The 27,903-nt window shown below is 46.0% G+C and overlaps 2 protein-coding genes across 5 annotated transcripts; one reads left to right on the top strand and one right to left on the bottom strand.

The window, feature by feature from the left end:
• Positions 1-277: 277 nt before the first annotated feature.
• Positions 278-18,726, bottom strand: XRCC1 (X-ray repair cross complementing 1). Its single transcript, XM_081018857.1, has 17 exons — positions 18,597-18,726; positions 17,813-17,905; positions 15,633-15,740; positions 14,865-15,023; positions 13,768-13,848; positions 13,558-13,669; positions 11,807-11,928; positions 10,224-10,347; positions 9,206-9,431; positions 8,153-8,269; positions 7,813-7,912; positions 6,879-7,071; positions 5,997-6,051; positions 5,498-5,643; positions 4,508-4,598; positions 3,532-3,607; positions 278-2,934 (listed from the first exon to the last, which is right to left on the bottom strand). The coding sequence occupies exons 1-17, from the start codon at positions 18,645-18,647 to the stop codon at positions 2,821-2,823; spliced, it is 1,968 nt and encodes a 655-aa protein (XP_080874983.1). The 5' UTR covers positions 18,648-18,726; the 3' UTR covers positions 278-2,820.
• On the top strand, positions 18,605-27,865 carry LOC308484419 (phospholipase A2 inhibitor and Ly6/PLAUR domain-containing protein-like). Of its 4 annotated transcripts, none has more exons than XM_081019364.1 (6): positions 18,632-18,739; positions 23,870-23,947; positions 24,493-24,609; positions 25,683-25,835; positions 26,389-26,532; positions 27,260-27,865. In XM_081019364.1, exons 2-6 carry the CDS (start codon positions 23,896-23,898, stop codon positions 27,409-27,411), a joined length of 618 nt encoding a protein of 205 aa, XP_080875490.1. In that variant the 5' UTR covers positions 18,632-18,739; positions 23,870-23,895; the 3' UTR covers positions 27,412-27,865. The 4 variants fall into 4 exon arrangements, with proteins under 4 accessions (XP_080875491.1, XP_080875490.1, XP_080875488.1 ...); XM_081019362.1 differs by lacking the exon at positions 18,632-18,739 and adding an exon at positions 19,898-20,615; XM_081019365.1 differs by lacking the exon at positions 23,870-23,947 and having other exon boundaries at positions 18,605-18,739.
• Positions 27,866-27,903: the final 38 nt, after the last annotated feature.

Raw genomic sequence — 27,903 nt, 5'->3', positions numbered from 1 at the left:
GGAATGGAGACCTCAGGGGGAAGGAGCCAGTTGTTTTACTGTGTGTTCAAGCAATTCCACACCACCCTCAATTGCCACATTATGAGCCAAAAGTGCCGCTATGAGCATCAGGAGCCTTTTTAAAAGCTTAAATGCATGACTTCCTGTCCAGAACTGTTGAGACCCTGTTAGAAATCATCATGTGAATATTCTGACACCTGTTTCTTCTCAGTTAGATCTTAGGAGGTTGTTACAATCTCTCTGTTCTGTGGCGCAGAAGAGCAGCTCGAGACTGAGGTTTTATTTTCATTTCATTTATTTTTTATTAAAAAACAACAACCCCACAACAAACCAGATTGGAGGGGGAAAGAAGACATGAATACATCCCTGGAGGAGATTCGTCACAACTTTTGGAACCTCATGCAAACTGTAATGAACCATAGGTATAATTCATTTTTAAAAACCAAGAAGCCCTTAATCTTGGGACATGTGAGCTGTGATGCAAACTTGATACAGTTTAAATGCTACGCCTCCCCCACCCCCATAGCAACCCTGAACGTGGCAGATTTTAGAAGGGGTGTGTGTGAATTCTCATTGCACTCCCAAAGCTAGTTCCCCTCTGGTGAGTAGTCAAGATAGCTTATTTAAAAAACACCATTGCCCTTTACTGTCACCTGAAAGCCATCACCAGCTTCTTGGGAATCATAGCTGAACAAACACTCCAGAGCATCCCATGCTTTTCAACAATTTCTGGCTAACACTGTAATGCCCCCTACCTGGGGACAAGCTAATCCTCCCTGCCAAAGAGGCATTGGAGTAAACAGGAGGCCAACATGGTACTGCCATCTTTTTTGTTATAGCTCCTATCAATGCTATCCGTTGGTCGTGCTGATTGAAGCACCTCATTGGTAGGCTTCTGCTTCTTACCCACGCCTGTGATCTCTGGGCTTCCACATAGTAGGAGCTAGAGGAAAATGGAAGGTGGTAGCTGACTTCCCATTTAAGCATCAAAGCTAAGGGTTCAAGTGGAGAACCTCTGTATTGGAGATGTTATATATACTGGGGCCAAAGAGTAGAGTCCATAGAAATGGGCCATTTGCAGCCCTTTCCTGAAGCTGGGAAGCTCCTGTGAGCAATCGGCTTATTTACTGTAGTTTATCCATGAACGTAAGGACAGAGAAGAGTTGCTGGCTTGATCCCCAGCGCTGAGGGCAGCACCAATGATGTGGGGGAAGAGATGGGCTGTAAAAACGAGGTAGATTATTCAAGGCCTCTCAGTCCAGTTCACAGCCAGGGAAAAGCAGGAAGGAACATGCAATTTTGGGGAGTCTGGGGCTGAACACCACCCCACCCCCCCGAAAAAAAGCTCACTGGGAAGCTGAACTAAAGGGTGGGTTTTTCTGCTGTTTCCCTTCCAGCGAAATCTGAAAAGAGTTCTTTGCCCAGGGTAAAAAGTAAAGAGTGGAACTGACAACACCCTGCTGAAATGAATCAAATCATAAGACAATTAACTCCAGCTGCTTTTTTTGCTTCCTATAGGAGAAATCTGAGGCTTGGGCCATAAGAGCTGCAATATAAAACTTAGTATGATTTTAACAGTCATAGTTTCTCCCAATAGCAACCCTGAACACTGTTTAAAGCGGTTGTGTGTGAGAACGCTTAGCATTAAAACATCTCTGTACCTGGGCCAAGCATGCCACTTAGGATTCTATGCTCGGTCACCGTAGGGCGTCTACTCCAAATACCACATGCTTATAACGGAGCTGTGTAAGACAGCGCAAGTACACTGAGCTTAAAAAGGAATGTGAACTCAGGGACTGGATATTACACTGCGGGCCTCATTAGAACATGATTTTCCAGAGGTGGTCGTAGAAATGCAGGTGAGCAGAATGTCAACCAACATGGTAATGCACACTTGTGAGTGGTTAATTCCTGAATTCTAAAAACGGGCTTGGATTTGCCCCATGGTCAGGCCAGCATACCACTGATTGTTCATACGCTCAGGTTTGCTGAATCTGCAGATGGAGGAACAAATTTCTTCTGCAAAAAATGGAAGCTTGTGATGGGGTGGCCTTAGTCACAAAATGAAAAGGGGTCAAGGAGCAGGAGGCAAACATCAACTCCTGTAAAACTGGGAGCAAGGCAGAGCTTGTATAGAGGGACAGGTGCCTCCGTTCTAAGGACAACGTTTGTGTCAGAATATCCACCTTGAAATGGCCAGTGTCCTCAGCTATATACATATAAAGATAAGAGAGATAGAGTAAAGTTAACTGACTGGCAAGAACACACAGAGCCTCCTAGGAAGTGATGGGGGGGGGAGGGAAAAAGAGAGAAAGAAAAAGAATGAAATGAGAACCAGGGTCAGGAGAGGGTCCCAAAAATAAAAGGATTGTTTGGAGGATGCATCTTGCTTTCCCAGTTGCACCCTCGCCCCTTATTAGTCCAAACTAAGTTCCCACTCCACTTATTAAGCCCTTGAGAGAGTTGACACTAGCCCCAATCCAGAGCAGCTCACCACTGCCACTGTGCACCATGGAGGCTTTCTACACTGATTTCTCCAGAGCAGCTCAAGTTATTTCTGAAAATGAAATCGTGTCCCATGTGAGCTGGGGTAGCTACTGCTGGAGCAAGCAATAGTAGAAAAAAAGGCCCTCAAAATCCCAGCTGCGTCTGTGTGAGTGTAGAGGCTGCTGGACAAGGCCCTTGAGAGGAAGGAACGTCCCAGCGGAAAACGAGTGAGAGAGAGCATGGTGTCAAGTGGCCCCAAGGAGAAGGAGAGCTGTTTGCTCCAGAGGGAGTATACAGGACCCACAGGGACATGCCTGCAGGGAGGAGGCTGGCCTACACTCGTGGTACCACAACATAGGGCTGGTGGGGGATCAGCTTCTGCCGCTGGTTGCAGTTGTAGATCCAGCGGGGGCGCACGAAGGAGAGGTTGGCATTCTCGTTCAGAGCCTGCAACAGAAAGGAGAAAACGCTGGCACTTGGAAGTCCCTGGCCCCACCCCAAAAGGCGGAGCCAGTCCATCCTGATGCAATGCCTACCTGTTGTGGACTAGCACAAGCATTTCAATGAGGTTGCCCCGGTTCACATTTTATCTTGGTCACAAAGCGAGAGACAGCGGGGTGCTGTGGTTAGAACCAGGTTTCCCCACTCTTGTCTGACACTAATTCCCTACTGAAGCACAGAGCTTGCTGGTTACTTAGGGCTAGTCACAGATGGGCAGGGTATAAGAAAGATTAAAACAACAACAACAAACATCAACATAAAGTATTATTCTTCAACCTCAGCCCCCACTTCTACAGCAATGTAACATTAAACATGTTACTGGGTCATTGCAAGGATGCTGAAAAGCTCTTGAAGCATTTCGAAAGCATAAAATGCTAAAAAGTGCTACTACAATCATCTGTTTCTGCCACAGTTGCCTTTGGAACTGGCCTCCTGTGTTTATCTCCATCCGTTATCTACGGGGCCATCTGAAAAGTGTGTCATGGCTTACAGAGGATGGGGCTAGACCAGTGCAGTCCTACACAGCTGGCAGGATGAGCTCACCTCCTCAAACGTGTCGTCCCACTCTTGAGCTGTGATCACATAATTCACTCGCTCATTCATATAGTCCTCCACTTGCCTGCAAGCAGAAGAGAAGCATTCCCCTCACAATAATTTACAGCCACCTTTTCCTCCTCCCCTAAGAGCAGAAAGAAGTGATCTTGAAATACACTTGAGATTGCAGAATTGGCACAAATGGCTGGTTTGCATGACATACTAAGCCAAGCTGGCTCACCCTCCAGATGTTTTGGTGAGTTGGCTGGGGCTGATGGGAGTTGTGGTCCAAAACCTCTGGGAGGGGGGGTGCCAGGTTGGCAAAGGTTGTACTAAGCCAAACTTGAACATATGGGTTCCTAGGGAGGACCTTGCACCCACTTGGCTCCTTCTCCCAGGTCACCTTTGCTGCCACACCAAACTAGGCAAGGTTTGGCTTAGCATGGCCTCTGAACCAGGACTTGTGGCTAAACTCTCCCTCAATTAGCCGCAAGCTGTAGCCAAGGTTTGTTCTAAATCCGACATCTCATGGGCATCCTCTCACCAAAAAAGGAAAAGGAAAGAGGTAGATTGTATCCAGACCCACAGAAATTAATGGATATGACTAACTTAATTTCAATGGGTCTACTCTGAGCAGTATTTTTAAATGGGTCGATAAGTTTGTATGCAAGTATACTGTGCTAAATGTTACAGTATATTGTCTGAATTGTGCTTTTTACAATTTAGCCAGCCCTGACAAAATGAGTATGATATATTCAAAGCATGTTAGGCATGAAGGAGTGGACAGTCAAGACTCTACGTAGTTTCTGGTTTCTCTCTTCCTAGAGAAGCATCCTTACAGAAAAATATGGAATTGTGTTTCGAAATTTGGCTGCTAAACTCAGCTTACACTCTTTTGGGGGCTACCTCTGATGACAGCATGCATTCAGCACGCCACTTGGGCCACAGCAGGCACCTACTGCAATGCCACCGCAGCAAAACTCACCCGTTAAAAGCCACAATGTACCGGTTCAAGAGGCGTCGCTCTTGAGAAGGGAATTCGCCATAAAGGAAGAAGTGTTTGCCCACAAATAAATCTGGCAAAGACAGAGAAGAAGATGAATGAAGACTTGAAACCCCAAACTCGCCCCATAAATGAACCACATAATTTCCAAGCATGATGTCTATTGATGCAGTTCAAGACTAGAGGGTTGCATCTAATTAATTGATTTCAATGGGTCTACTCTAACATTGGATGCAAACCAGGAACTCTCAGGTCCTAGTCTCATCTATACCAGCAAGGGAAGAAACAGCATGGTTACATCTCATCTCCTGACTTCATTTTTCCAGTCTCTCCTTGCCTTTAGAAGTCATGAGGCCTCCTTAGCGGAGAAGGGAGAAAGCTGGGGCTGCTACTAAAAAACTTATCATTAAATAATTTGCACTAAATAAGTCTCAATATATCTCAGAGATACTGGCGGGGATAATCCACAGCTTTAAAAAGCTACCACTCTGGTGAAAAGAAAAGGTAATCTTTAATATTTTCTTCTTAACTTCCTTTTATAGGAATACTCAAAAGTGCAAGAAGAGCCCTGCTGGATCAGGGTAAGTCAAGCATCCTGTTCTCAAAGTGTGCTGCCCAGATGCCTGTGGGAAACCCACAAAGCACAGGACCAAAGCGTGGGAAAACACTCCCCTCTTGTAGTTTCTAGCAACTAGTATTCAGAAGCATTTCTGCCTTTGACTGGGGTTAGTGGCCACTGATAGTCTTCTCCACAAATTGGTCCAATTCTTTTTAAAGCCATCCAAGCTGGTGGCCTCCTGTGGCAGTGAGTTCCAAAGTTTTAACTATGCACTGCATAAATAGGAAACAAAATAGCTGCACAAGATGATCGAGTCTTTCACTCTCAGCCCCACTGAGTAATTCATCCCTGTAGGTTAAAACAAGAAAAGCTTTAGCTGACTGATCGGATCTAAGCTCACAGTCCTGACATACCTGGTAGCTCTGGGATGGGCTGATCTGGCTCCTCTTTTTCTTCAACATCTGTATTCTCATCTGTGGAGCCGCCGTATGGATCATCATCTGGCTCCGGGACCACCCTCCGCCCCCCTTGTTGCTTTTTGCGGTGCTCCTCTTCCACTCTAAAGCCATGAGGAAATGGGAATATGTTGGCACAAAGGACCTGATATCCCCGCCCTACAATCAGCGTCACACTTCTAGTCCTCAAGGACAAAAGTGCACATTGGCTATTACAACTGAAGGCTTAGAAACCAGGGAACATCTGCGCAAAGGACTTCCACTGATGGGGTAGGGCCTCTCCCCTTTACACCACAGCTTCAAGTCCTGTTCCACCAATCTCTAACCATCTTCTCCTATATTTGCTTACCCGCTGGTATCATAGGTACCCAGCCACTATTCCAGCCCCTTGAAAACACAAAATCCTTCTTCCATCCCTGAGTGCACGGCTTACAAAAGAACCATTCACTTGACCAACCTCCTCAGCTCATCGTCGGTGTCACCAGAGCCCTCATCTCCATTGTCTCGAGCACCTGAGGTGGGGAGGGGGGTAGAAAAGGAGAGAGAAAATTAATACAAAGGGCCATTACTATGCCATTACATTTGAATGGGCAGATTAATGCCCACTGCCTGCTCCTTCAAGCTCCTTCGTAGCTGCCAGAGATATGGAGTTTCTTAACAGCATTGCACAAAAACCTGAAAGACAGGTGAGCAAGTGGCAATGGGAAGCAAAGAATCAAGAGGCTTGGTGGCTCAGGAAGGGAACACTCAAAAGGGCTGCTGGGGTCCAGAGAGAAGACCCACAGCTTAGACAGCTCAGTTGGTGCTGCTAATGCCTAGGTTGCGGTTTGATCCCTGGATGGAACAACTAAATGTCCCTGCCTTGCCTTGCAGTGTGTTGGGCTCAGTTTGGCAGATGTGGGAAGAGACAGCCCTTCAGCTGTCTGGGCCCAAAGTAATGAGGGATTTATATGCTCAAGTCAGCACCTTGAATCGGGCCTGGTATACACAGATAAAAATGGTTTATAAAACTGCCTAGTAACTTGAGCTTCATGTAGTGGAACTGATAAGCAGAAGGTTCAAGATTGCTCCTTTAATCATAATCATTTCATGGATTTCATTACCCAGGGGTGCAAAAAATGCAGGGGGGGGGGAGGGTGGCCATCACAGTTGTGCCCCATTTGTGAGCTTTCCAAGAGGCACCTCTCTGGCTGCTGGTGGAAATAGGATGCTCAACGGGAAGGACCTTTTGTCTGACCCTGCAAGGTGGTTCTTACAGGAAGATGAAGCAGGAGGGGGAGTCTGAAAGTGAGCTCTCTTGCTCCAACATGCAGGTAGAACCAGGGCTTCTCAGACCTACCTCTAGGATCCTCGTCGCTGCTGGATGCTCCAGAGTCAGCTGCCTGGGCCTGCGAGTTGTTATGGATGCCACTGCTCCGAGAGGTAGTGGGCTCCTCCTCTTCTTCAGAGGATGCCCTCTTCGGTGCCCTGGGTACAGCTTTGGGGCTGGCAAGGGTCTTGGGCTTGTGGTTGGAGCTGGGCACGTCAGCTCTCTGTCAAATAAAAGCAGTGCTCACGTCAGAGCAGTTCTCCCCTTCAATCTCATGAAGGAGAGGATGCCTCTAAAATGGCACCTGCAATCTTATCCTTTATTAAAAAGGTATACAGCACAGAGAATTTTAAATGCATTGCCCAGTTAACCAGGGAACATTGTCTTCTCAGTTAATTTAAAAACCTTTTTGAACAACAGAAACAACTGACCTGCTTCAACTCAAAGTAACCAACACCACACTTTGGGGGGGGGGCAAGTTTTATTCTCTAAAGCAGTGCCACAGTTCAGTTTTGTTTCAAAAACCACATAAGGTGTCATCCCCCCTCTCCCCAGTATGTTAACACTGGCAGGGACACACACACAAAAAACCCTGCTAAAGGCAAAAAAACGGGAGACTTCTGGGGATATATTTTTTGTCTGATGCAGATAGAAAATTGTAAATGTAAAGTGGCTCAAATATCAGGATACTGTTTACTACCATGCAGGTAATATCCTAGGCAGATGGCAATGTAGTAGGTTTTTTTCTGTGTAAATTACGCAATGAGAAGTAAACACAGGGCTTGATTTTACCCCCTTTCATTGGAAGAACCTTATAGGAAGAACCCTACTTTTCAATCAGAATGTGTGTGCAGACATACAGCCCTGATCTATTAGTGCCAGTGGGGTGCTAGCAACTCCTCTCAGGACAAAAGAAGTCTGCCAGAGCTGTGCCTACTCCATATGAACTGAGGTGCTCTATTACCTGCGGATGTGCAAGGGGTTTGTGGTGTGGGGTGGGGGTGTCTTCGTCGCTCTCATCCTCCTTCTCACTGCTGGAAGATTCTGGGCTTACCATCAGGTAGCTGGCAAAAGGAACACACCCGTTGCAAACCCAGATGTAGCTGAAACCAAACCTCCCATCCCAATGCAGTGGGGAGAGGGAGACTCTCTCGATTTTGTTGGACTCCAAATCCCATCAGCCACAGCTACCAGTGGATGACAGGAGACTCGAGTTTTACCACCACAGGTTCCCCATCTCTGCAATGCTGCAAGGATCCTTGACAGAGTGGCCCTTTAGGCTCAGCCCCCACCCGCCAACTCACCGCTTGCAGGGAAGGCACCGCTTTGTGCGGTAACAGTCCAGGATCCACTCCTTGCGCACAATCGTGCCCCCGAGCCCTTTCACTTGGCTGTACTTGGGTGTGTTGGCAAAGGCACAGCTGGAAGGGGAGAGAGCACAGCAGGGCACTCAGGGCATAGCAACATGTTTCTCTCTACTAACCAGCACTAAGAGCAGAAGAGCTGGCAGAAAGCACAACCATTATAAATTGGTCACTTCAAAAGGCAGATCGTTGTGGTGGAAATTGGAATTAGTTCTAATGCACTCAGCTGCAACTTTAACCCTTGAGCAGACCTGCACAGGATCAGGCTGTACATTTACATAGTTCCCTGTTGGTTAGCAGCCCTAGTTTACTGGAGCTACCCTGCAACTGCCTATAGCAGCCAGCATTAACCTGATGCCTGGAGATGTGTTGGACAGCAACTCCCATCACTCCCAGCCATGGCTGTGAGGCCTGGAGGCTGATGGGAGTTGTAGTAAAAAACATATAGGTTACCAGGTTGATGAAGGCTGCTGTCTAGCATCTTTACCACGTGCACAGAAGGTAGAGTAATACTTTTATAAAAAAAAATCTGGGATTAATATTATTGTGCTACTTATTTTAATGGGTCTGTGTTAAAAATCACATGTGCAATGCTGATTTGCAAATTGTTTAGCTTGTTGCTATTGCATTTTTATGGTAAGATCCCTAAGCTTCCTTTTGTAGGCTATATTAAAAAAGGCGACAGCCTGTGAGAATTATAAGCAGCAGCAACAGCAGGGGAACTCTCTAATGCTACCCCATTTCCAAGACCTGGCAAAATCTGATCTTTTTGGGGGAGATGAGGTGCAGGGAAAGAAGCAGTTGCATGTTTTTATGTACTTCTCGTACCAAAGGCTTGTTATGTTTCTGGTAAAGCAGCAAGTCGACAAGATATAAACTAATGACTGGTTGAAGCCTTCAGGACTGTACAGTCTTAAAAATCTAGGGGTTGGGGTAGAGAGAAACAAAGTTTTAGAAGTCACAGGGAGATCCAGTGGTTTGCAGGACACCTACATGAGGTGAGTGCTGTCAGGGGTCCAGTCTGGTCGGTACTTTGCACCCATCTCTAGGGCTTTGTCCCGCAGCTCAGAGCGGAATGGATTCTGGAAGCCGCTCAACACGAACACAGTTCCCTGCAGGAGACGCTGGAAAGACACGTTTGCTGTCCCCTCTGAAGACTGAGTTTGCGGAGGCTTTTTGGAAGGTGGCGTCTTTGGGGAAGGTAGTGCTGAAGGAGAAGCTGGTAAAGGGGGAAAAAGAGCAAATCAAAGTCATTTAGGAGGAGGAGGAGGAGGGGATGCACAGATCTGTAGCTATTCTTCTGTACGAATCAATCAAAATGTGATGCTGAACAAGCTGTGTCCTAATCCCTGTGCAAATAGTTGCTGGAAGTGGGTGATTCTGCATGGAATATTGAACTAGGAGCAGCATATGACATCCTGCTATCTCAACATTCTTTTTTTTAAAGAACTAAGTTTCTAATCCTTATGGCTGTGAAAGCATACAGGCAACAGCTCGTATTGCTGGATGTCAAAAAAGCATTTGGGAGAGGGTGGGGAACGAAAAGGGACTTCCAGCAGTTAAGAACTTCAGTCTCTTCCGTACTATCAAAATCATCTGCAGAGGTCAATGTGCCCTCAAGGTGTGTGGTTGTCAGGGACCAGCCATGTAAAATCTTGATAGAACAATCTTCCAAAAGCCTGGACAAATAGAAAAATCCTTAACATTTCTCAAGAATGCAGTTAAAAAGGCAGACTATCTGATTTCTGTAGGGAGGGAATTCCATAGCTGGAATGCTACCACTAAGAACGAGCATGGGCATATTAAAGACTCAGGATGCAACCCCATGGACACTTAATAAGAAGCAATATGGAAGGATTTAACTGCTGAGTAAATTTGTTAAGATCTGCACTGCAAAGTTACTTATCAATGCAAGTAACTTACAGTAAACCCACGTTTAGCCCCCAATTTCTCCCAGTGTACGAGAGGACTCCCAAGGCCCATTTTCAAAATGCAGCCCCCACATACACACCTTTGAGTTTCTTGGAGGCTGGTTGTGCAGGGCGGGGAGTATCAGGGTGGGGTTTATTGGCTGCAGATGAGAGACCAGAATTTTCCTTGCTGAATTCAAACTTCCTCTTGACCGGCGTGGGCTCCTGTGAGCAGAAGGAAACATGCAGTGCAAAACTATGCAGGCCTACTAAAAGGTAAGACGCCCAGAGGCCACAGGGACTTACTCATGGTGTAAGAAGGCAACTTGTGGCTTTCCACATGTTGTTGGGCTCGCAACTCCCATTAACCTCAGGCAGCATGACCAGTGGCCAGGGATGATGAGAGGAGTAGTCTAACAACCATATAGAGAGGAAATGCAGTGGATCACGGGATGGGACAAACCTATAGTAAAGATTTGTATACTTCAGGGGTTGACTTGCTCCTGGTTTGTTTGTTTTTAAACTACATTAGCAAAACAACAAACCTATGGTTATGTGAAACATACCCAATAAACACACAAGACGTAATCGGCTGTACTTTTAGATAAATAAGGTATACTTCATTGTATCAAATAGTAGATTTCAACGGAAGTCTCATAAAGTTCAACGAAAAAAGCAGAAGACCCAGTGGATCAGTTCATTCTCTAGTCTGTTCATGCATAAGGTCCACACGTCTATAAGTGTCTATTCCACCTGTCTGTTCATAGAGTCCAATAATCCACATGAAGGGTTGTTACAGTTCCACTGGGTCTTCTGCTTTTTTCGTTGAACTTTGTGAGACTTCCGTTGAAATCTACTATTTGATACAATGAAGAATACCTTATTTATTTAAAAGTACAGCCAGGAGTAGCTAAGCATTTTCAGACAGATGGTTGCACTGACCCACCCATGGCAAACTGTCTGGCAACAGGGCAACGTGTAAAAGTGAGCTTGGCTAATCCTCCATCCAAGCACACATATTGGCGGTCTTAAAATGGGGTCATAAAAAAAACTTCTGGCATCACAGCTGGGGACATGCAGGAGATGCCAGTAAAAAGAATATTGGTTTTTGATGGATAAATTTGAGGGTACCCAAAAATAAAACAAAAAGCCTTTTTGGCATCACAATAAGCAATCTATGGGAGCAGACAGTAATAAGTTTTTAAAACATTTTCATTTTTAAAAATGGGGAAAATTGGAATCGTGAAGGAGAATTAAAAAACCCTCTTGGAGGGTCTGTACACAGCCCTTAGCCTTAAGTCTTAGTGTCTCAACTGCTGTGTAGGGGATAATAATAATAATATCAGTTTTCCTTAAAGCAGGAATGGGGAGCCAGTTGCCCACCTCATGTTCCTGAACTCCAACTCCCATCATCCAACCATGTTGGCTGAAGCTGAGGGAAGCTGTAGTCTGACAAACATTTGGAGGGTCACATATTCCCCACATCTGCTTTAAAGGATTGCTGTAAAGATTACAATTAGATAATGAACATGAAGCAGTTTGAACACACAAAAGTACTATAAAACTATTAATCAGAGCATAGTTAATTAAAACAATAAAGGAACAACCGGCAGCCCTACTTTAGGCTAACACGCAAGGATAAAGTTTGGCACCCAACCTATTCACCCAGAAATCAGCTTTTAACCTTGGGAGAGGCTTTGGTGGTGGGTTTTTCGGCGGCTGATGGCGAAGGATCGGGGGAACTGGACACGCTGGTTTGCAACGAGGCAGCGGCGTAACTGGGTGAGGGCTGGTTGTTCTGAGAGGCTGCAACAACAGTAATGAATAATCATTCTCAATGTGTTACGAAATGCGGTGCTGATGCTATGAAGTGTGCACGCAGAAGAGCGCATTTGGGTTTTCTGTTTGTTTGTTAAGGAATGCTTTTTCAGGGATGGCACGAGAAACCTTTTGTCGTCACAGCATTACAGTGGGAGCACACAGAGCTTTGCATGTGAATGGCTATGGTTCAACCCAGAGCCAACAGAAAAGCGACCTCTCTGCCCCACTGACACAAACTCCCTTACGACTCTCCTTGCTAATGGCTATTAGTAAAAATGGGTAAATGGAACCTCCATGTTCGGTGGCAGTATAATAATAATAATAATATTAATACCCCACCCATCTCACTGGAAATATGTGTTTATAACAATGTCAACGACGGATGGTATCCCTTAAATTAATGTATGTTTCTGATAAGATTTTTCGTTGAATGTTCTTATTTTTTCTTTCTTTTTTAATTATTGCTATTTTTCTTTTCTTTCTTTAATGTGTTTCAGTATGTGTAGCTTTTATTGTGCAAATAAAGCTTATTAAAAATATTAATTACTATTAGAAATAAATGAATACATTGCTGAATAAAAGAAAAGAAAAAGAAAGGCCACCTCTCGGCCCCACCGACACAAACTTGCTTAAGACTCTCCTTAGTAATAGCTATTAATAACCATGGGTAAATGGAACCTCCATGTTCGGTTGCAGTATAATAAAATAACAACAACAACAACAACAACAACAACAATTAATAATGATAGTATTGATACCCCACCCATCTGGCTGGGTTTCGCCAGCCACTCTGGGCGGCTTACAGCACATAAAAAATTGTAAAACATTAGACATTAAAAACTTCCTAATACAGGGCTGCCTTCAGATGTCTTCTAAAAGTCAGATAGTAGTTTATTTCCTTAACATCTGATGGGAGGGTGTTCCACAGGGTGGGTGCCACTACTGAGAAGACCCTCTGCCTGGTTCCCTGTTACCTCACTTCTCACACTGAGGGAACCACCAGAAGGCCCTCAGCGCTGGACCTCAGTGTCCAGGCTGAACAATGGGGGTGGAGACGCTCCCTGAGGTAGACTGGGCCGAGGCCGTTTAGGGCTTCCAGATACCATTCAATACGAGATCCCAAGGAGCAATGGTGAGAGAGTGCTGTAGCTTTCATGCCCTTCTTGCGAGCATCTCAAAGGCAGCTGGTTGGCCACTGAGGTAAACAGAAAACTGGATGCAATGGACCCATGGCTTGACCTAGTAACCCTCATTATTAGCCAGCTGGAAGCAATATACCAAGCGTAGGGCCTCTCAGGTCTGTGGCCTTCTCTGGCCTCAGAACCCTCCCCTGGCCACCAAGTCATTTCCCCAGACCGCACCCCTCAGTGACCCTGAGTAGTTTTGAGCAATTGACCTCTGATAATGTGTATTCCTTATCTAGATGGAGGCTAGAGAGGAGTGTGTGCAGAAACTAGCCTACTGTACAAAGATAAGACTTATATTCAGGGCCCCGTCCTCTTTTGCACCTCTGCCCCCATAATGGCATATGGGCCTCGAACATCTGCCCAGAAGGGAAACGCATCCCTTGAGTTGGAAATCGTTCCCCACCTATGCCATAGGTACTGTGGCTACCTTTAGGTGGAGAGACGAGGGGTTTGCTGGCACGGCTGAAGAAAAGTGCGCCGGGCTTCAGGGAGTCGTTCTCGTCTTCCTTGACCTTGAACTGCCCCAGCTTGGTGAGCTTCTGAATACACAGAGCAGGAAGGAGAGAGCGAGGGTTTCAAATCAGCCAAGGAATGGCAGCAAAAGAGCGGACAACATTCAGGTAATTGGAGCACTTACTGGCGAAGCGGTTTTGGAATGAACCTCGTCATTTTCTGGAGGAGAGTGGAATCTCACAAAGGAGAGGCCATAAGTCAAGGACTAAGAAGGAAAGCAAGAAACTCAAGTAAAGGAGTCAGGTTTATCAATCCGGCAGTCCTAAGCACTTGTCGGCCCCTCCTCCCAGGCGGCACCTCTCTCTTATCATCATCACACACTCCTCAGAGTCCAAAGGCATCTCAGTTAACAGAACCTGCTTACTGGTATGTTAGGCATACATCAGACTGACACCACCTACCAGGAATTGCTCCCCTTGTAAACAATCACCCTGATAAACAGTTGATACTATATTTTTCATGCCAAGAATATGCACAACTCTGGAGTTTACATGTTCTTTTGCTGGAAGTTAGCCCAAGTAATGCTGTTACACACTTACTTGGAAGTTCCACAACTCATTGGAATTTCAGAGTAAACATAAACAGGAATTTGCTCAAAATAATATCCCTATACAAGAATTTAGTTATTTCCATCCCACGTTAATGTTCTCTGATTTCACCTCATCTTTAGATGGGGAACCCATAGATTAACTACCTAAAGCAGTTAAAAATTTGCATCCTCTGTTCACCAGATTAGTAGAGATGCTAGCCATCAGCCTTTTCATGCTGCTGTTGCTGTTATGATTTTTGGCATTTGTACAGAACTCCATAACATAAATGTTCTTTGAGCAATTACAATAATCATTTCTATTGCAGAATGCAAAGTACTTTACCCTTTCTCAGTTTCAAACCACTCCTGTAATACCGGCCAGAATGAAACCCATTTCACAGATGGGCAGTGGAGAGAGATAGTAACTAACCCGTGACTGGCTAGCACAGCCTTCACCAACCTGGTATTCTCCAGGCATTTCATACAACAACTCCTGTCAGCTCCAGTCAACATGGCCGTGCTGGTTAGAACTGATGAGGGCATGTTGTAATCCTAAGTAGCTAGAGAGTATCAGGCTAATGAAGGCAAGCCTAGTAAGACTCTTACCAAACCCGAGAAATGAATGCAGGAACTCAGGCCTGACACTGGCCAGCATCCCTTATATCCTGTATCATTTGTACTTCCACACAAACCTTGGTATAGGGCTGGGTACAGATGATTTTCACCCGGTCCCACTTTCTCTCAGCTGTGGCCTTCACAAGCTTATCTGGTCCAAACATACGAACCCTGTTGAGGTTGGTGCCGCTCTTGCTCTCCGAGGGGGACATGAAGGAGGATGTGACCAGCAGCACCTGAGGTGAGAGGGAAAGGACTGGGGTGGAGGTCAGGGTGCACTGCAGGCTTAAAGGGATTGCATTTTAGCCTCTAACAGATGCCAGCCTAATGGGTTCACAGAGGTAGGAGGTGGTGGTGGGGAACTAGAGAGGAACATTGAGTCATATTTATGGCTTCTGATGAAAACTGCCAAATGCTCCTCTCTACCCACATGCTGCTCCATGTCTCTATGGCACTTTCTTTGACTTGTCTAACATTGTTTGTTTTGCATGTGGCTGCATTCAAGTGGCAGCTAGTCTACGCTGCTGGACTGCCACTCATATGTGACTCTGGTCCCCACTGCCACTATCTCTAGGTTTGGGCTTTCTTTAACTAGGTTTAAGTACCACTTCCAGCTTTTGTGAAATGGACCCCCATTAGTAGACTGCTTCAACCCCACAGACTAGGAAAACAGTAGGGGGGGTGTTCTAAACCAAATGCGACAGCCCAAACAAATTGCAAGGAGGACACAACTCTGATCCTGCAAAGCCCCAAACCACCAGCCTTGTGTTAAAAAACAGCTTGCTTTCAGGTTGGGTGAGGAATGAGGCCCTTCCACAGTCTCTCACACACAGGCACTCGCTCACCTCATAGTTCTGCTCACTGGAGGAGGCAGAGCTGCCAGCCAATACTTCAACAAATGCGGAGCCTTCATTGCCAATGTCAATGCTGTGAATCTGCTCCTCTTTCTCAAACTGTGGGGAGACACGACAGCCTCAGCCAAGGGTTAGGGAACACACAGAAATGTTGACTTTCAGCCCAAGCTTCTAAAGTTTCTGACAAATTGAACACAGTGTCCCATTCATGCATGATTGCCGATATGTATGTATGCATGCACATACACTCACCTCATACCAAATCAAATCTTATATCAGCCTTCCCCAACCCGGTGCCCTTTGGATGTTTTGGGATTGCAACTCCCATTAATTTCAGCCAACAGAGCTGTGCTAGCTAGGGCTGATGGGAGTTGTAGACCAAAGCATCTGGAAGAAACAGGGTTGGGGGGAGGCTGTCTTACACCAGAGAACTGTCTACTCTAACTGGCAGTGACTCTCCAAGCTCTCACACAGAATCCTTCCCTTCCCAGTGCTGGTGCCCAAGATCCTTCTAGGCACAGTGAATAGGGATTGAACTTGGAACCTTCAGCATGCAAACAATATACCCTACCAAAGGGCTATGGCTTTCTCACTGAAGGCCTGTCACACTTCCTATTTTTGTTGTGGGAAATATGGCAGTGGGGGTGTCAACCACTGGTGGTCACAATGCACAGCTGCTGGGCTGCATTCAGACTTCCAACTGCAAGTGATCCACCAAGCTATGACATAAAGATGAGATGCTAATCTGTTGCCTGGTTTTGGAGTTGACCTCTCAAGAGGTCATGCTTGCATGACTTCCCAAAACAGGGCTTCTACCCCCCCCCACCAAAGGGACAGATGGGTGGCAAAAGCAGCTCAATGGGAAGTGTGGACATGAGGACCTGGCAACCCACTGAGCACACCCAAGCCAACATAGTACCATTTTTGAAGCAATGCAACCACAGTAAGCCAAATGCCAATAGCAAACCTAAGTCAAGTTGCAACTAAACACACGCATGAGGTTTGTTATTTGCCAATGCTACAAATATTGCCAGTTCCCACAGTACGTTTCCCCCTCCACAGCCACTAATAATAATAATAATACCTTTATTGTCAATGTACAACCTGTGTACAATGAAATTAACCGAGCCTCCCCCACCCACAAACACTCAATCTCATTGCACTCTCTGTGCTTGTCGCACAACACACCAACCCTGAAAGTCAGTTGCACTATATTATTTTCCGTTCAACAGCCCATGGATAGAAACTGTTTTTTAGCTTGCTGGTACGACTGATTATACTTCTATATCTCCTGCCTGAGGGTAGAAGATTAAAGAGGTGCTGACCAGGGTGTGAATCTTCCCTGAGAATTTTTCTTGCTCTCCTAAGGCAACGATCCCTTGCAATGTCATCTAGTGGGCTCAGGGGACAGGCCCATGATATCATGTGCTGTGTTTACCACCCTCTGTAAATACTTTTTGTCCGTGGCTGTCAAGCCAACGTACCACACTGTGATATAATATGAGAGGACACTTTCTATTGTGGACCGGTAGAAGGAGGTCATCAATTGTTGTTTAACGTTGTTCTTTCACAAGACCCTGAGGAAGTGGGCCTTCCTAACCACCTGAGTTATATTGTTTTTCCAAGTGAGGTCTTCACTAAGGTAAACTCCCAGGAATTTAAAGGAAGAGACTCTCTCCACACAATGCCCCCTGATATACAACGGGGCTAGTTCCCCTCTCTTCCTCCGAAAGTCCAACACCATCTCCTTTGTCTTGCTAATATTTAGGTGCAAGTTATTCTCTAGGCACCAGGTAGATACTTTGCCTGCAATCACTTGGAGACACAATAGCATAAATCAGGGTGTATGAACATATTTCCACCAGCAAGCTCCATCACCATGCCGACATCCTGTCCAGCTGTCACTCTCTACAAAATCAAGACAGCTGTTATCTAAGCCTACAACCTGATTCAGTTTAGCTTCCTTCCAAGTAAGGTATTTGCGTAGCTAAGAAAGAAGTTCAGCTGTTTAAGTACACAAGAAACTAATTGTGCAAGCCAATCCCAGGTATTTTAGCCCCAAAGAAATTGCATCACACGCTTCTTGCCCTGTTTACACTCCTAACAGTCCTACAAAGTGCATGTGGGGGAGTTGAGGCAGATTTCAAATGCTCAGGTTAACAAAAACTCACCTGTAGTATGGCAGAGATGTGCTTCTCCCCAGCCTGTGCGGCCTTCCACTTGCGATAGGTGTCGGCCTTAAGCAGGTTCTCAGCACAGTGCGTCTGGGGCAAGAAGAGAGATGAGATGAGAAGGGTAAAAAAGAAGGGGCAGGAAAGAATCTCTCATCTAGAGCAGGAATGTCTTGCCCACATCATCCGCACTGTGATTTCTTCAGCTGCACACACACCATACATTTAAAACACAATCCGCTCCTCTCACTCCCAAGAATCCTACAAACTGTGTAGTCTGCCCCATACAAAGCTACAATTTGCAGGACCAACTACAGTTCCCAGGACCCTTGGATGTCCGTATGTGTGCTTTAAAATGTATGGTGTGTACACAGCTGTTCTCCCCATCACTCCCCACCCCCTCCACTGGAACTGTAGTTTGCCACACACAGAGCTACAATTCCCAGCACCCTGCACAAGCAACAGTTCCCAGGACTCTTGGGTCTGCGCTTTAAATGTATGGTGTGTTGTCCTCTCCACCACTCCCCACCCTATCACTTCACCCTACATATGGCCTCACTCAAAAATCTCCTCTGGTCTCCTATCCCTTAATTTATCACCCACCTCTCTCCCCCCCCTCCAGAATGGGCTCTTCCAGGCTCCACCAATCAAAACCCAACTCCTCCCGACCACCCCCATCCTAGATATGAATGGTTGCGCCCAACCGCCGAGGAGAAATAACGGAACCTCCCTCCCCTCCCTCGGCCACGGAGCGTCCTTTTTAGAAAGGCGGCCTCGCCCTCACCGGGTCGGAGCTGCTGGCAGACACCACATGTCGGATTGCGATCTCCGGCATCTCCCCGCCACTTTCTGTCACCACCGTGACCCGGTAGCAAAACTCCCCTGGCCGGCCGGAAGCGCCGGATCCCGACGACGCTCAGCTCTATGGTATGTTCTCGCCCGCCCGCCGCTCATAGACTCCTCCCACCTGGATGAGTCCGCCAGGAGCTTTTGCGCAGGCGCCTAAGGGCAAGGCCGCGTTGGCTCGGAGGCACGAGCGCCCCCTGCCGTCGTTTCTTTTCTTTTTTTTCTGTTCAAGTCAGGTTTTGCTTCCCGACGGGCGAGTCCCACCTGCTCCTTTAAGCGCATGCGCTCTCGCTCGCTCTCAGAGCGTGCATTAAACTGGCGGGAAACTTCTTATTAATTGCAAGCAAGCAAGCAATAAATAAATACCAAGAGCAACCCTGCGAAATAAATGATATAACATGCAGTTACTAATGTATTCAGTACTTATTTAGATGTATTAATTCAGTTGTTACTGCCACATGCTTAGAAAGTTAAGGAGATAGCAATCTGCTTTAACTTTAAAGTGTTGTAGATTTTTCTCATTTCCCCCCTGCTTTTTAGCTTTTTTTTTGCAAACCGTGCTGTCGCTACAGTCAAGCAGCGTGCAATTTTTATGAGATGAGAAAAAATTAAAAAGCTTCCTATTTGAAATGTGTTCATTTGATTCATTACACCATTATTAAAACCATCGTCTTAAAAAAGAAAAAGCAGGTGACAGGAACTGGCTTCATGAGGTGTGAAAGCAAAGCCATTGCTTTCTATTGCTTCCTCTTCGACGTTTTGTGATTAATCTGAGCCTTTAGAAGCGAGTAGAGCTGGGAGAGGAAGTAGGAAAGAGAGCAACTTTTTCCAGCTTCCTTCTTCAACCCCATGTGCTTTTCCATGGATAGAAGGGCAACCAGCCTTGCCAACTCATGACTCAGGGGGCATTGAGGCAGGTGGACTCAGGGGGGAAGATGTGGGGGGCACCATGTTGGAGACCCCTGCCCCAACTGAATACACTTGAGACCTGCTTCCTAGTAGTGTACAATGAGGCGAGCGGGCAGTGCTGGATTTATGTATAAGCTAAACAAGCTATAGCTTAGGGCCCCAATCTCTTGGCCTAAATGGGCAGCTGGATGTCCGAGTAGATGATCCAGTAGCATGAAAGCTTTTTTGGGGGTGGGGTGGGGGTGGCAGGTATTTTGTCCAGGTACCAGATGGATCAGACCTAAGAAACCCCACTGTTTGTCTTCTGCCCCAAACGCGCGTGCCAACAGAAACAACTCTATCAGCCCTCAATTTGAGCTTGTTTCTCTTGACTCATCCACTTCTACTGTTACCCGATTCCTTTTGGAACAAGCTTCAGCTCAATTCCTCCCTCAGAGTCTCTGCCCAAGCACTCGGCCCCTTTCAGAATCTGGCAACAGGCTTTCCTCCTGGAAATAGCATCCCATTGTGTGCCTCTTTGGAGCCATTACATCCCTCCAAGATTCATTTACGAACATAAATGCTGAGCCATCCTTCTGCAACCCGATGCCCTCCATAAATTTTGGACTACAGATCCCTTCAGCCCCAGAAATGCAGGCTCAAAAACTGGGGGAGGCTGTAATAAGCACTCTCGTTCAAATAATTTCATAAAAGAAACAGTCGCTTCCAGAGCAGGTGCTCAGATGTAAAGGAGGTCGGGAGACTTGTAGACAAATTCCCCCAACATGGTTGCTCATGCTTCATTTGTGAGCAGGTCCGAAAAATTGAGTCTAGTGGAAATACGACCCTCAATGATTTATTTATTTTTTTGAATGCACTTGCTCAACCTAGCTGCCATAGGAAGAGGTGAAAACAACCAGGAAAGCAGACTAGAAAAATGAACGCAAATAAAACCCAAATAAAATCTGAGGTAAAAAGGTTGAAACTTAGAACGCCAGACAAAATTAAAAACGGAACAACTAAGCCTGGACTCAAGGGAAAGTGTGCATGAGCCCCAAGAGATGGGAAGGTAAATGAGCATTTATTGTGCAGCGCGCAAATAGATAAAAGCACGACTAAATGGATACAATTGCCAAATTAAATAAAAACACAACTGAGGGCAACAATCTTTCTGCATCCTCAGCTGCTAATGTGTATACAGCCTTATTTGCCAATTGTAGCCTTATTTGCCAATTGGAATCTCTTAAGGAGGATGGATTTGAAGTAGGGGCCTTTTGTTTCTGATCCCACTGCCAGTCTGGATTGGGTTTGAGGGTCCCTTACCCAGCAAAATGCTCTCTGGTGGGCCCCCATCTACATTCATGTCTGCCGCAGCAGGTTTATGGCTCCACAGTTTGAGATAGGCAGCTGCAAGCAAACCACCATGGCAATTACAGTGGTACCTCGGGTTAAGAACTTAATTCGTTCTGGAGGTCCGTTCTTAACTTGAAACTGTTCTTAACCTGAGGTACCATTTTGGCTAATGGGGCCTCCCGCTGCCGCCCTGCCACCGCCGCACAATTTCTGTTCTCATCCTGACGCAAAGTTCTTAACCCGAGGTATTATTTCTGGGTTAACAGAGTCTGTAACCTGAAGCGTCTGTAACCTGAGGTACCACTGTATCCACTAAATGCCTCTGCTGTAGTGTTGCCCCAGGGCATTGTGGGCGATTTAAATGTCGGACCTGCTCACAGACGTAGCTGACTAGAGTCGGCAGTGGGCCCAGTTGAAGGGTGTTGTGTGCTGATTCCATCATGGCCCCATTTTCAGTAAGGCGCTTCCTAACCTCAAGTATTTGGGGTCTCCTTCAAGGATTTTTACATCAAGGTCATGTTAATACTTGACTGACATCCGTCTTTGAAAAAGAAAAACACCCAATCTTGTTTGAAAAAACTCCTCCTTCTCTTGGGGACAGCCAACACTAATGGATCACCTTCATTATTCTTCTTTTTAAAAAAGTGACCCTGGACCATTGAACCACTGAAATTGCAAGCAAGTAACTGGAATCCCTCCAATCTCAGTGCCTAACATTTGGTTCTGTGTTCTTTTACTTGAGTGTGCATATTTTTTGTTCCTGAGCAGTCTCGAGGTCAATCAACATTTCAAGGTTTTATCATCAGGGATGGGGACTCTGTGATGCCTGCTGGACTGCAACTTCCACCATTCTTGACCATTGGCTAAACCACTGGCTGGGGCTGATGGGAGTGGGAGCCCAGCAACATGCCAAGGGTCCATCCTTGTTTTACATCAAAGGCAAGGAACCTACTGTATTTTTCGCTCCATAAGATGCACCTGACCATAAGATGCACCTTGTTTTTAGAGGAGGAAAGCAAGAAAAAAGCTCTCTGTCCCAATCTGACAGAGCACGTGAGGTAGAAAGATCCCCCTCCGTGCTGGCTCCTGGCTGCTCTCATGCAAGTCACAGAGCACCTCGGACGAAGGGAACTCTAAAAAGTGTTCTAAGGCCCTCTTCCCCCGCCTCGCCTTTCCCCACCCCCTCGTGTGGGCGGGGGACGTTTGCATGGGCGCTGCCATTAGGACACTCGCACAGGCCACGCCCTGCCACTCTGGGAACCAAAGTCCCCAGCTCCGCCGCTACCCGGGACCACATATTCACTCCATAAGACGCACAGACATTTCCCCTTACTTTTTAGGAGGAAAAAAGTGTGTCTTATGGAACGAAAAATACAGTATGTTTGTAAGCTCCACTAGGCACTTGGCTGGCCTCTGTGAGTACAGGATGCTATAACAGATAGGCTGTTTTGGTTTGATCCAGTAGGGCTCTTGCATACTGTAACCTGACCTGAATCCATGGGATAAGGATTCTGTGAGACAGAAATTAAAATAAGCCAATTACAGAGTTGACTTTTGCTTGTGATGAAGCTTTCTTGTGAATGGAACTCAGCACTGAAACCATGACTCAACATCCTGGGGTGGGGTGGGGGTAGGAGAAACAACCCAACAACAACAACAACAAAGTTATTTATTTACATTTTTTATTGTGTATGTATGTGTCTATCTATCATCTATCTATCTATCTATCATCTATCTATCTATCATCTATCTATCTATCATCTATCTATCTCTATCTATCTATCTATCTATCTATCTATCTATCTATCTATCTATCATCTATCATCTGTCTATCTATCTATCTATCTATCTATCTATCTATCTATCATCTATCACCATTGTTACCAAGGCACCCAAGATAGTTCACAAGTTTAAAACACTAAGTACTTTATATAAAACAAAGATTGACAGAGCCCTCTTATGCCAACTGGGAGCTGATGGTATGTGTGCTGCCCTGCTGGGGTGAAAAGCAGAGCTGAGCCAAAATTTCTCAGAAGTGATGTTACTGAGGGAAATCAGAATTTTCTCTTTTCTTCACCCTTTTTCTCAAATCTCGGGTGGTAGAGCATGAAACTCTTACTCTCAGGGTTATGGGATCAAGCGCCATGTTTGGAAAAAGATTCCCGCATTCCAGGAGGTTGCACTAGATGACCCTTGTGGTCCCAGTTCTACAAATCCATGATTCTATGAACAATCTCTCTCTCATGGCCCAGGGAAAGGGTGGAGAATCTTGGGAGAGGTCCTTTTCCCTTTACAGCTCTTTCTGTAGGCAGAGAATATTCCTTGTGAGGAAGGGCTGTAGCTCAGCAGGAAAGCATCTTCTTCACATGCAGAAGTTCCAATTTTAATCCCCAGCGTCTCCACATGGAGCTGAAGGAGACACCATTCCTGAAACCCTGGAAAACAGCTGCCAGTTTGTGTAGACAGTACTGAGCCAGATGGACCTGGGCATCTTTCCTAATCAAAGGGCTGTGTCACTGCTCCAAAAACTGGAGTGAAAGCTCAGCTCACTGGGACTCAATCCCAGCAGTGTTAGAAGACCCTTTCTATTTAAAAGAAAAAGGAGTGCAATGTGCTTTTAGATATGGAAGCATTCCTCTTTCCATCAACTCTCTTTGTATCCCACAAGTTGAAACTCAAAGCTCCCAACTTCGTTGCCAAGAGTGGGAAAGGTCGGGGTGGAATGAAGGTGGCTGTGTGCTCCCTTGGCTATGGGAGAGCGAGCGAGACCCAGCTGGCTCACAAAAGGACTCCTTGAGGCAGTCAATAGACAAAGAGGATCAGCTGTCAAGGGAGCTTGGGGGCTGCCCAAGGATTTTAAGTGCCTCTCATCAAAAGCAACAAGCCGGACGCCAAGCTTATATTTACCTGTTCACCCCCTTATGTAACTGCTGCGGCTTATATACTTCCACTTGGACTCTTCATTGAGAGAGGCAACAGCTCGGCATCCCATCACGATGAAGACTCTGGTCAACCTTGGCCTCCTCCTGGCTTCTCTCCTGGGTAAAGGTGAGTCCATGTCATGGGGGAAATGCTGTTCCCTGACCTGCCTATTTGGTGTAATAATAATAATAATAATTAATTTGTACCCTGCCCATCTAACTGGGTTGCCCCAGCCACTCTGGGAGGCTAGAATTAAGTACAGTGGAACCTCGGAAGCCAAACGCCTGTAAACTCAAATGTTTCAGCTCCTGAATGATCGAAAACCGGAAGTGATTGTTCTGGTTTTCGAATGATTTTCAGAAGCCGAACGTCTGGCGTGGCTTCCACGGCTTCCGATTGGCTGCAGGATGCTCCTGCAGCCAACTGGAAGCTGTGCCTTGGAAGTCAAATGTTTTGGAAGTTGAACGGACTTTTGGAATGGATTCCGTTTGACTTCCAAATGCCACACTTTTGATTTCAATGGCCCCTGAGCCCAGCTATCTCAGTCTGGAGGACCTCACCCAGTGCATCCACTGCGGATGCAAATATTCTGTTGAGTGTCCTCATTTCTAATTAGCTGGCTTTGTTTATACAAGCTTGTCTCCTTCCGCTTCCTCCGCTCCTTTCTGCAGGCTCCTGCCTAATCTGTGAGACCTGCATTAGCCCTGGTGAAGGCTGCATTGGCCTGGCTCATCCCTGCAGAATGAATGAAGACACCTGCCTAACCATTGTGGGAATGAACTCTTTGGGTGAGTGATGCAAAGTGGGACACGCAAGTCCCGCCTTGGCCCAGTAGAAGGAGAAAGGGGGTCTCTGATTCCTGCAGATTTTAGGCTTCAAAGAACATCAGTTTCCTTTTCCTGTGTGCTATCCATAAATCTTCCTTTAAGCTTTCAAGCTTGCAGGCATATCTGTTTCGGAAGTCTGCAAGGAGGATGTGAGGATAACAGTGATCTGCTGTTGTTCCCCACAGACTTAAGGCAACACCTGCACCTTCACTGCATTCTTTTCAGCACTTGAAGTTTTAGACAAGCCTACCCAGATGTTTAAAAACTTTATATGAGTTTTAATTGGTTTTAGTCTATTCTGTTGTGGTTTAAATTTCTTGTATGCTGTGTTTTTTTTAGTCGTTTCATTGTTTTATCTTTTTTTGTAAACTGCTTTCAAGTTTCCCTCCCCCTACAATCAAGCGATATATAAATTTTATGAAAGAAATAAAATATTCATTTAAAGCAGTATCATAACGCTTTTAACAGGCATGGCTTCCCCCAAAGAATCCTGGGAGCTGTAGTTTATTAAGGGTTCTGAGATCTCTTAGGAGAACCCCTATTCCCTTCACAGAGCTACCAGTGTTCCTTGGGATGGGAAAACCATACAATCACAGAATTGTAGAGTTGGAAGGGACCACAAGGATCATCTAGTCCAACCCCCTGCAAGGCAGGAATCTTTTGCTCAAGGTGGTGCTCAAACCTACAACCCTGAGATTAAGAGTCTCGTGCTGTACAAACTGAGCTATTGATGGTTAAAGCTGAATCGTAGCTTTGTGAAGGGAATAGGGGTCTCTCCTAACAATTCTCAGCACCCTTAGTGCAGATGGGGTCTAATATTCAGTGGCATGATCCTCTGTATTGCTCCCACCAAGGTCCTCTGAGGCAAGAGGGCAAAGCTGAGCAACTGGTACATGCACACGTTGTGATGGGATGGGAGCAAGCTTTTCTTGCTGATATTTTTTTCAAATGTTCTCAAATCCTCAGCCTTTGTGCAAAAAAGAGAAAAATCTACAATGAACCAGCTCTCTTAATGGCTGTTTTTCATTTTCCAGGTGGTGATGATACCACAGAGACCCTCAAGACCTGCATTGCTGCTGAAGATTGCTATTCTGGTTCCATCAGTGTCACCACCAATGCCGGGCTCCACCTTCAGAGCATCTCTAGCTGCTGCCAGGATGACCTCTGCAACCGTTGGGAACTGACCTGTATGGAACTCTCTGCTTCTCTCCTCTAAGCGGTTTTTCCTTGACCCGTGCTTTCTAGGCATGAGTCCCAGCAACTTTCTCTTCCCACTCCTTTCTCAGGGAAAATCTGCTCTTTCACTTTAAATTGGAGCAAACAACAATCTGGAGAATACCCATACTGCTGTTTGCTCCAGTTCAGCACTAAAGAGTCATTTTATGACTTCCTTGTGGAATGTCCTCCCATCAGATGTCAAGGAAATAAAGAACTACACAACTTTTAGAAGGCATCTAAAGGCTGAGGAAACCCAGCCAGATGGACGGGGGTATAAATAGTTGTTGTTGTTGCTGCTGCTGCTGCTGTTGTTGTTGTTGTTGTTGTTGTGGTTGTTGTTGTTGTTGTTGTTATTATATATTACCGGGGGTAAGCAGCCTTCACAGTACCTCATTTCCAAACCCTGCATAGTCCAAGGACCTCTGGTATCTTGCACTGCTGAGAGATTGGGGTGGCATGAAACAATATGTTGTGCCTCACAGTTTGAGAGCGACTGGGCTTTACATGGGTTTTTCTTTGCAGTGCCGCCTACGAACCTCACCTCCAATGGACTGCAGTGTCCAGCTTGTTCGGTCTTTGGTTCCAGCCACTGCAAGGGGACTGAGATGCTGAATTGCACCGGAACAGACAATCGCTGCATCATGGTATCTGGGACGCTAAATGCCGGTATGAGTAAAAAAGCATATACTGTAGTACTCTGTCCTCTGTCAATTGATTTCAGTCACATAATCCACAATAAGAAGCAACAGACACTAAAACTATGATTTCCAGCAGAGTGGCCAGCCCTATTTGCCTTTCACAGCAAAAGCAACCACGAATCAGCACAGAGGAGAATCAGGCAACATATCCCAAAAGGCTTGGATGTGCAGAAAAGTCTCAGCCAAAAGGGAAACATTTGCTGAATGAAAACTTCTGCCATCCCCCCCCATCATGTTCCCCAGGAAAAGAGAATTAGTATTTAAACCAGGGATAGCCAATATGGCGTCCTGCAGATTCGGCTGAACCACAGCTCCCATCACCCCTGCTCATTGGCCGTGCTGGTTGGGGCTGATTGGAGGTGGAGTCCAGCAACGTCTAGAGGACTCCAGGTTCCTCATCACTGGATAGATGTGAATCCCAGTATTCAGGGGAGAACGCTGCTGCATAGGTTGCCAAAACTGCACCTCCTACACACACGTACGACAGAGCTACCAGCAGATTCAGTCTAATGTTAGATGGTAAAAATAAATAAAAATAGAAGACCCCACACCCCCAGCTCTGCAGGTAGTCCTAGTGCTACCTAGAGATTGAGTCTGGGGCCTTCTGCATGTGAAGAAGATGTGCATTTGCCACTGAGCAAAACCCTTCCCTGTCAAGCTTTGTGCTGCTAACCAACATCATCCTCTTCCCGCAGGTGGTCTTCCTTCTACGTTCACGGCAAGAGGATGCAGCACAGAGACAGCCTGCTCATTGCCCCTGGGGACGGCCCTTTACTCAGCAGGAGTGATCTTCAACCTTGACAAGGTGTCATGCAGCCCGCCCCAGAAAGCCACAGAAAGCCACTAAGGGGGAAGAAGGTGGTTCAGGAACAACGAGCTCTGTGAAATGCCCAAGGTGGCATCCAAGCCATTCATCTCAAGCCCTCTTAGGCCACTTTAAGAGTCACGGCTTCCCCCAAGGAATCCTGGGAACTGTCATTTGTTGAGGATCTCCTAACAACTCCCAGCACCCTTAACAGCTCCCAGGATTCTTTGAGGCAAGCCATGACTTGGATATTTTTTTTAAAAAAAAATATTTTTATTGAAAAATATTAGCAACATAAATTATCAATCAACATAACCAATTACATTTCCCCCTTTTTATCCCCTCCCCTCTCTCCATCTCCCACCCCCAGAGACTTTCCTCAGCTCCCCTCTCTGATTTGTTTATACATATTTTTCTCTGCATATTATAGAATTGTACATATCATTACCTTATCCATCATATGTTCTACTAATAAATTTTTGGATGTTTATTCAAAGCCTGCCAAGGAGTTCAAATCGTTTTGTTGTCTTTTTA

This window comes from Podarcis pityusensis (genome assembly GCF_964106645.2).
Source record: "Podarcis pityusensis genome assembly, chromosome: 8".
NCBI classification, from domain to species: domain Eukaryota; kingdom Metazoa; phylum Chordata; class Lepidosauria; order Squamata; family Lacertidae; genus Podarcis; species Podarcis pityusensis.
Note: the sequence above shows the minus strand (reverse complement) of the source record. Positions and strands in the feature narration are given on the sequence as shown.

What these genes read in the sequence shown, in the direction of transcription:
- XRCC1 (XM_081018857.1), bottom strand. Translation starts at nt 18,647, where the DNA reads ATGCCGGAGATCGCAATCCGACATGTGGTGTCTGCCAGCAGCTCCGAC. An exon ending in CTGCCAGCAGCTCCGACCCG is followed by an intron (nt 17,906 to 18,596) that starts GTGAGGGCGAGG and finishes TTCTTGCCCCAG; the next exon opens with ACGCACTGTGCTGAGAACCT. An exon ending in CCAGTGAGCAGAACTATGAG is followed by an intron (nt 15,024 to 15,632) that starts GTGAGCGAGTGC and finishes CTCTCACCTCAG; the next exon opens with GTGCTGCTGGTCACATCCTC.
- LOC308484419 (XM_081019362.1), top strand. Translation starts at nt 20,594, where the DNA reads ATGAGCCCCAAGAGATGGGAAG. An exon ending in GAGCCCCAAGAGATGGGAAG is followed by an intron (nt 20,616 to 23,869) that starts GTAAATGAGCAT and finishes CTTCATTGAGAG; the next exon opens with AGGCAACAGCTCGGCATCCC. An exon ending in GGCTTCTCTCCTGGGTAAAG is followed by an intron (nt 23,948 to 24,492) that starts GTGAGTCCATGT and finishes TCCTTTCTGCAG; the next exon opens with GCTCCTGCCTAATCTGTGAG.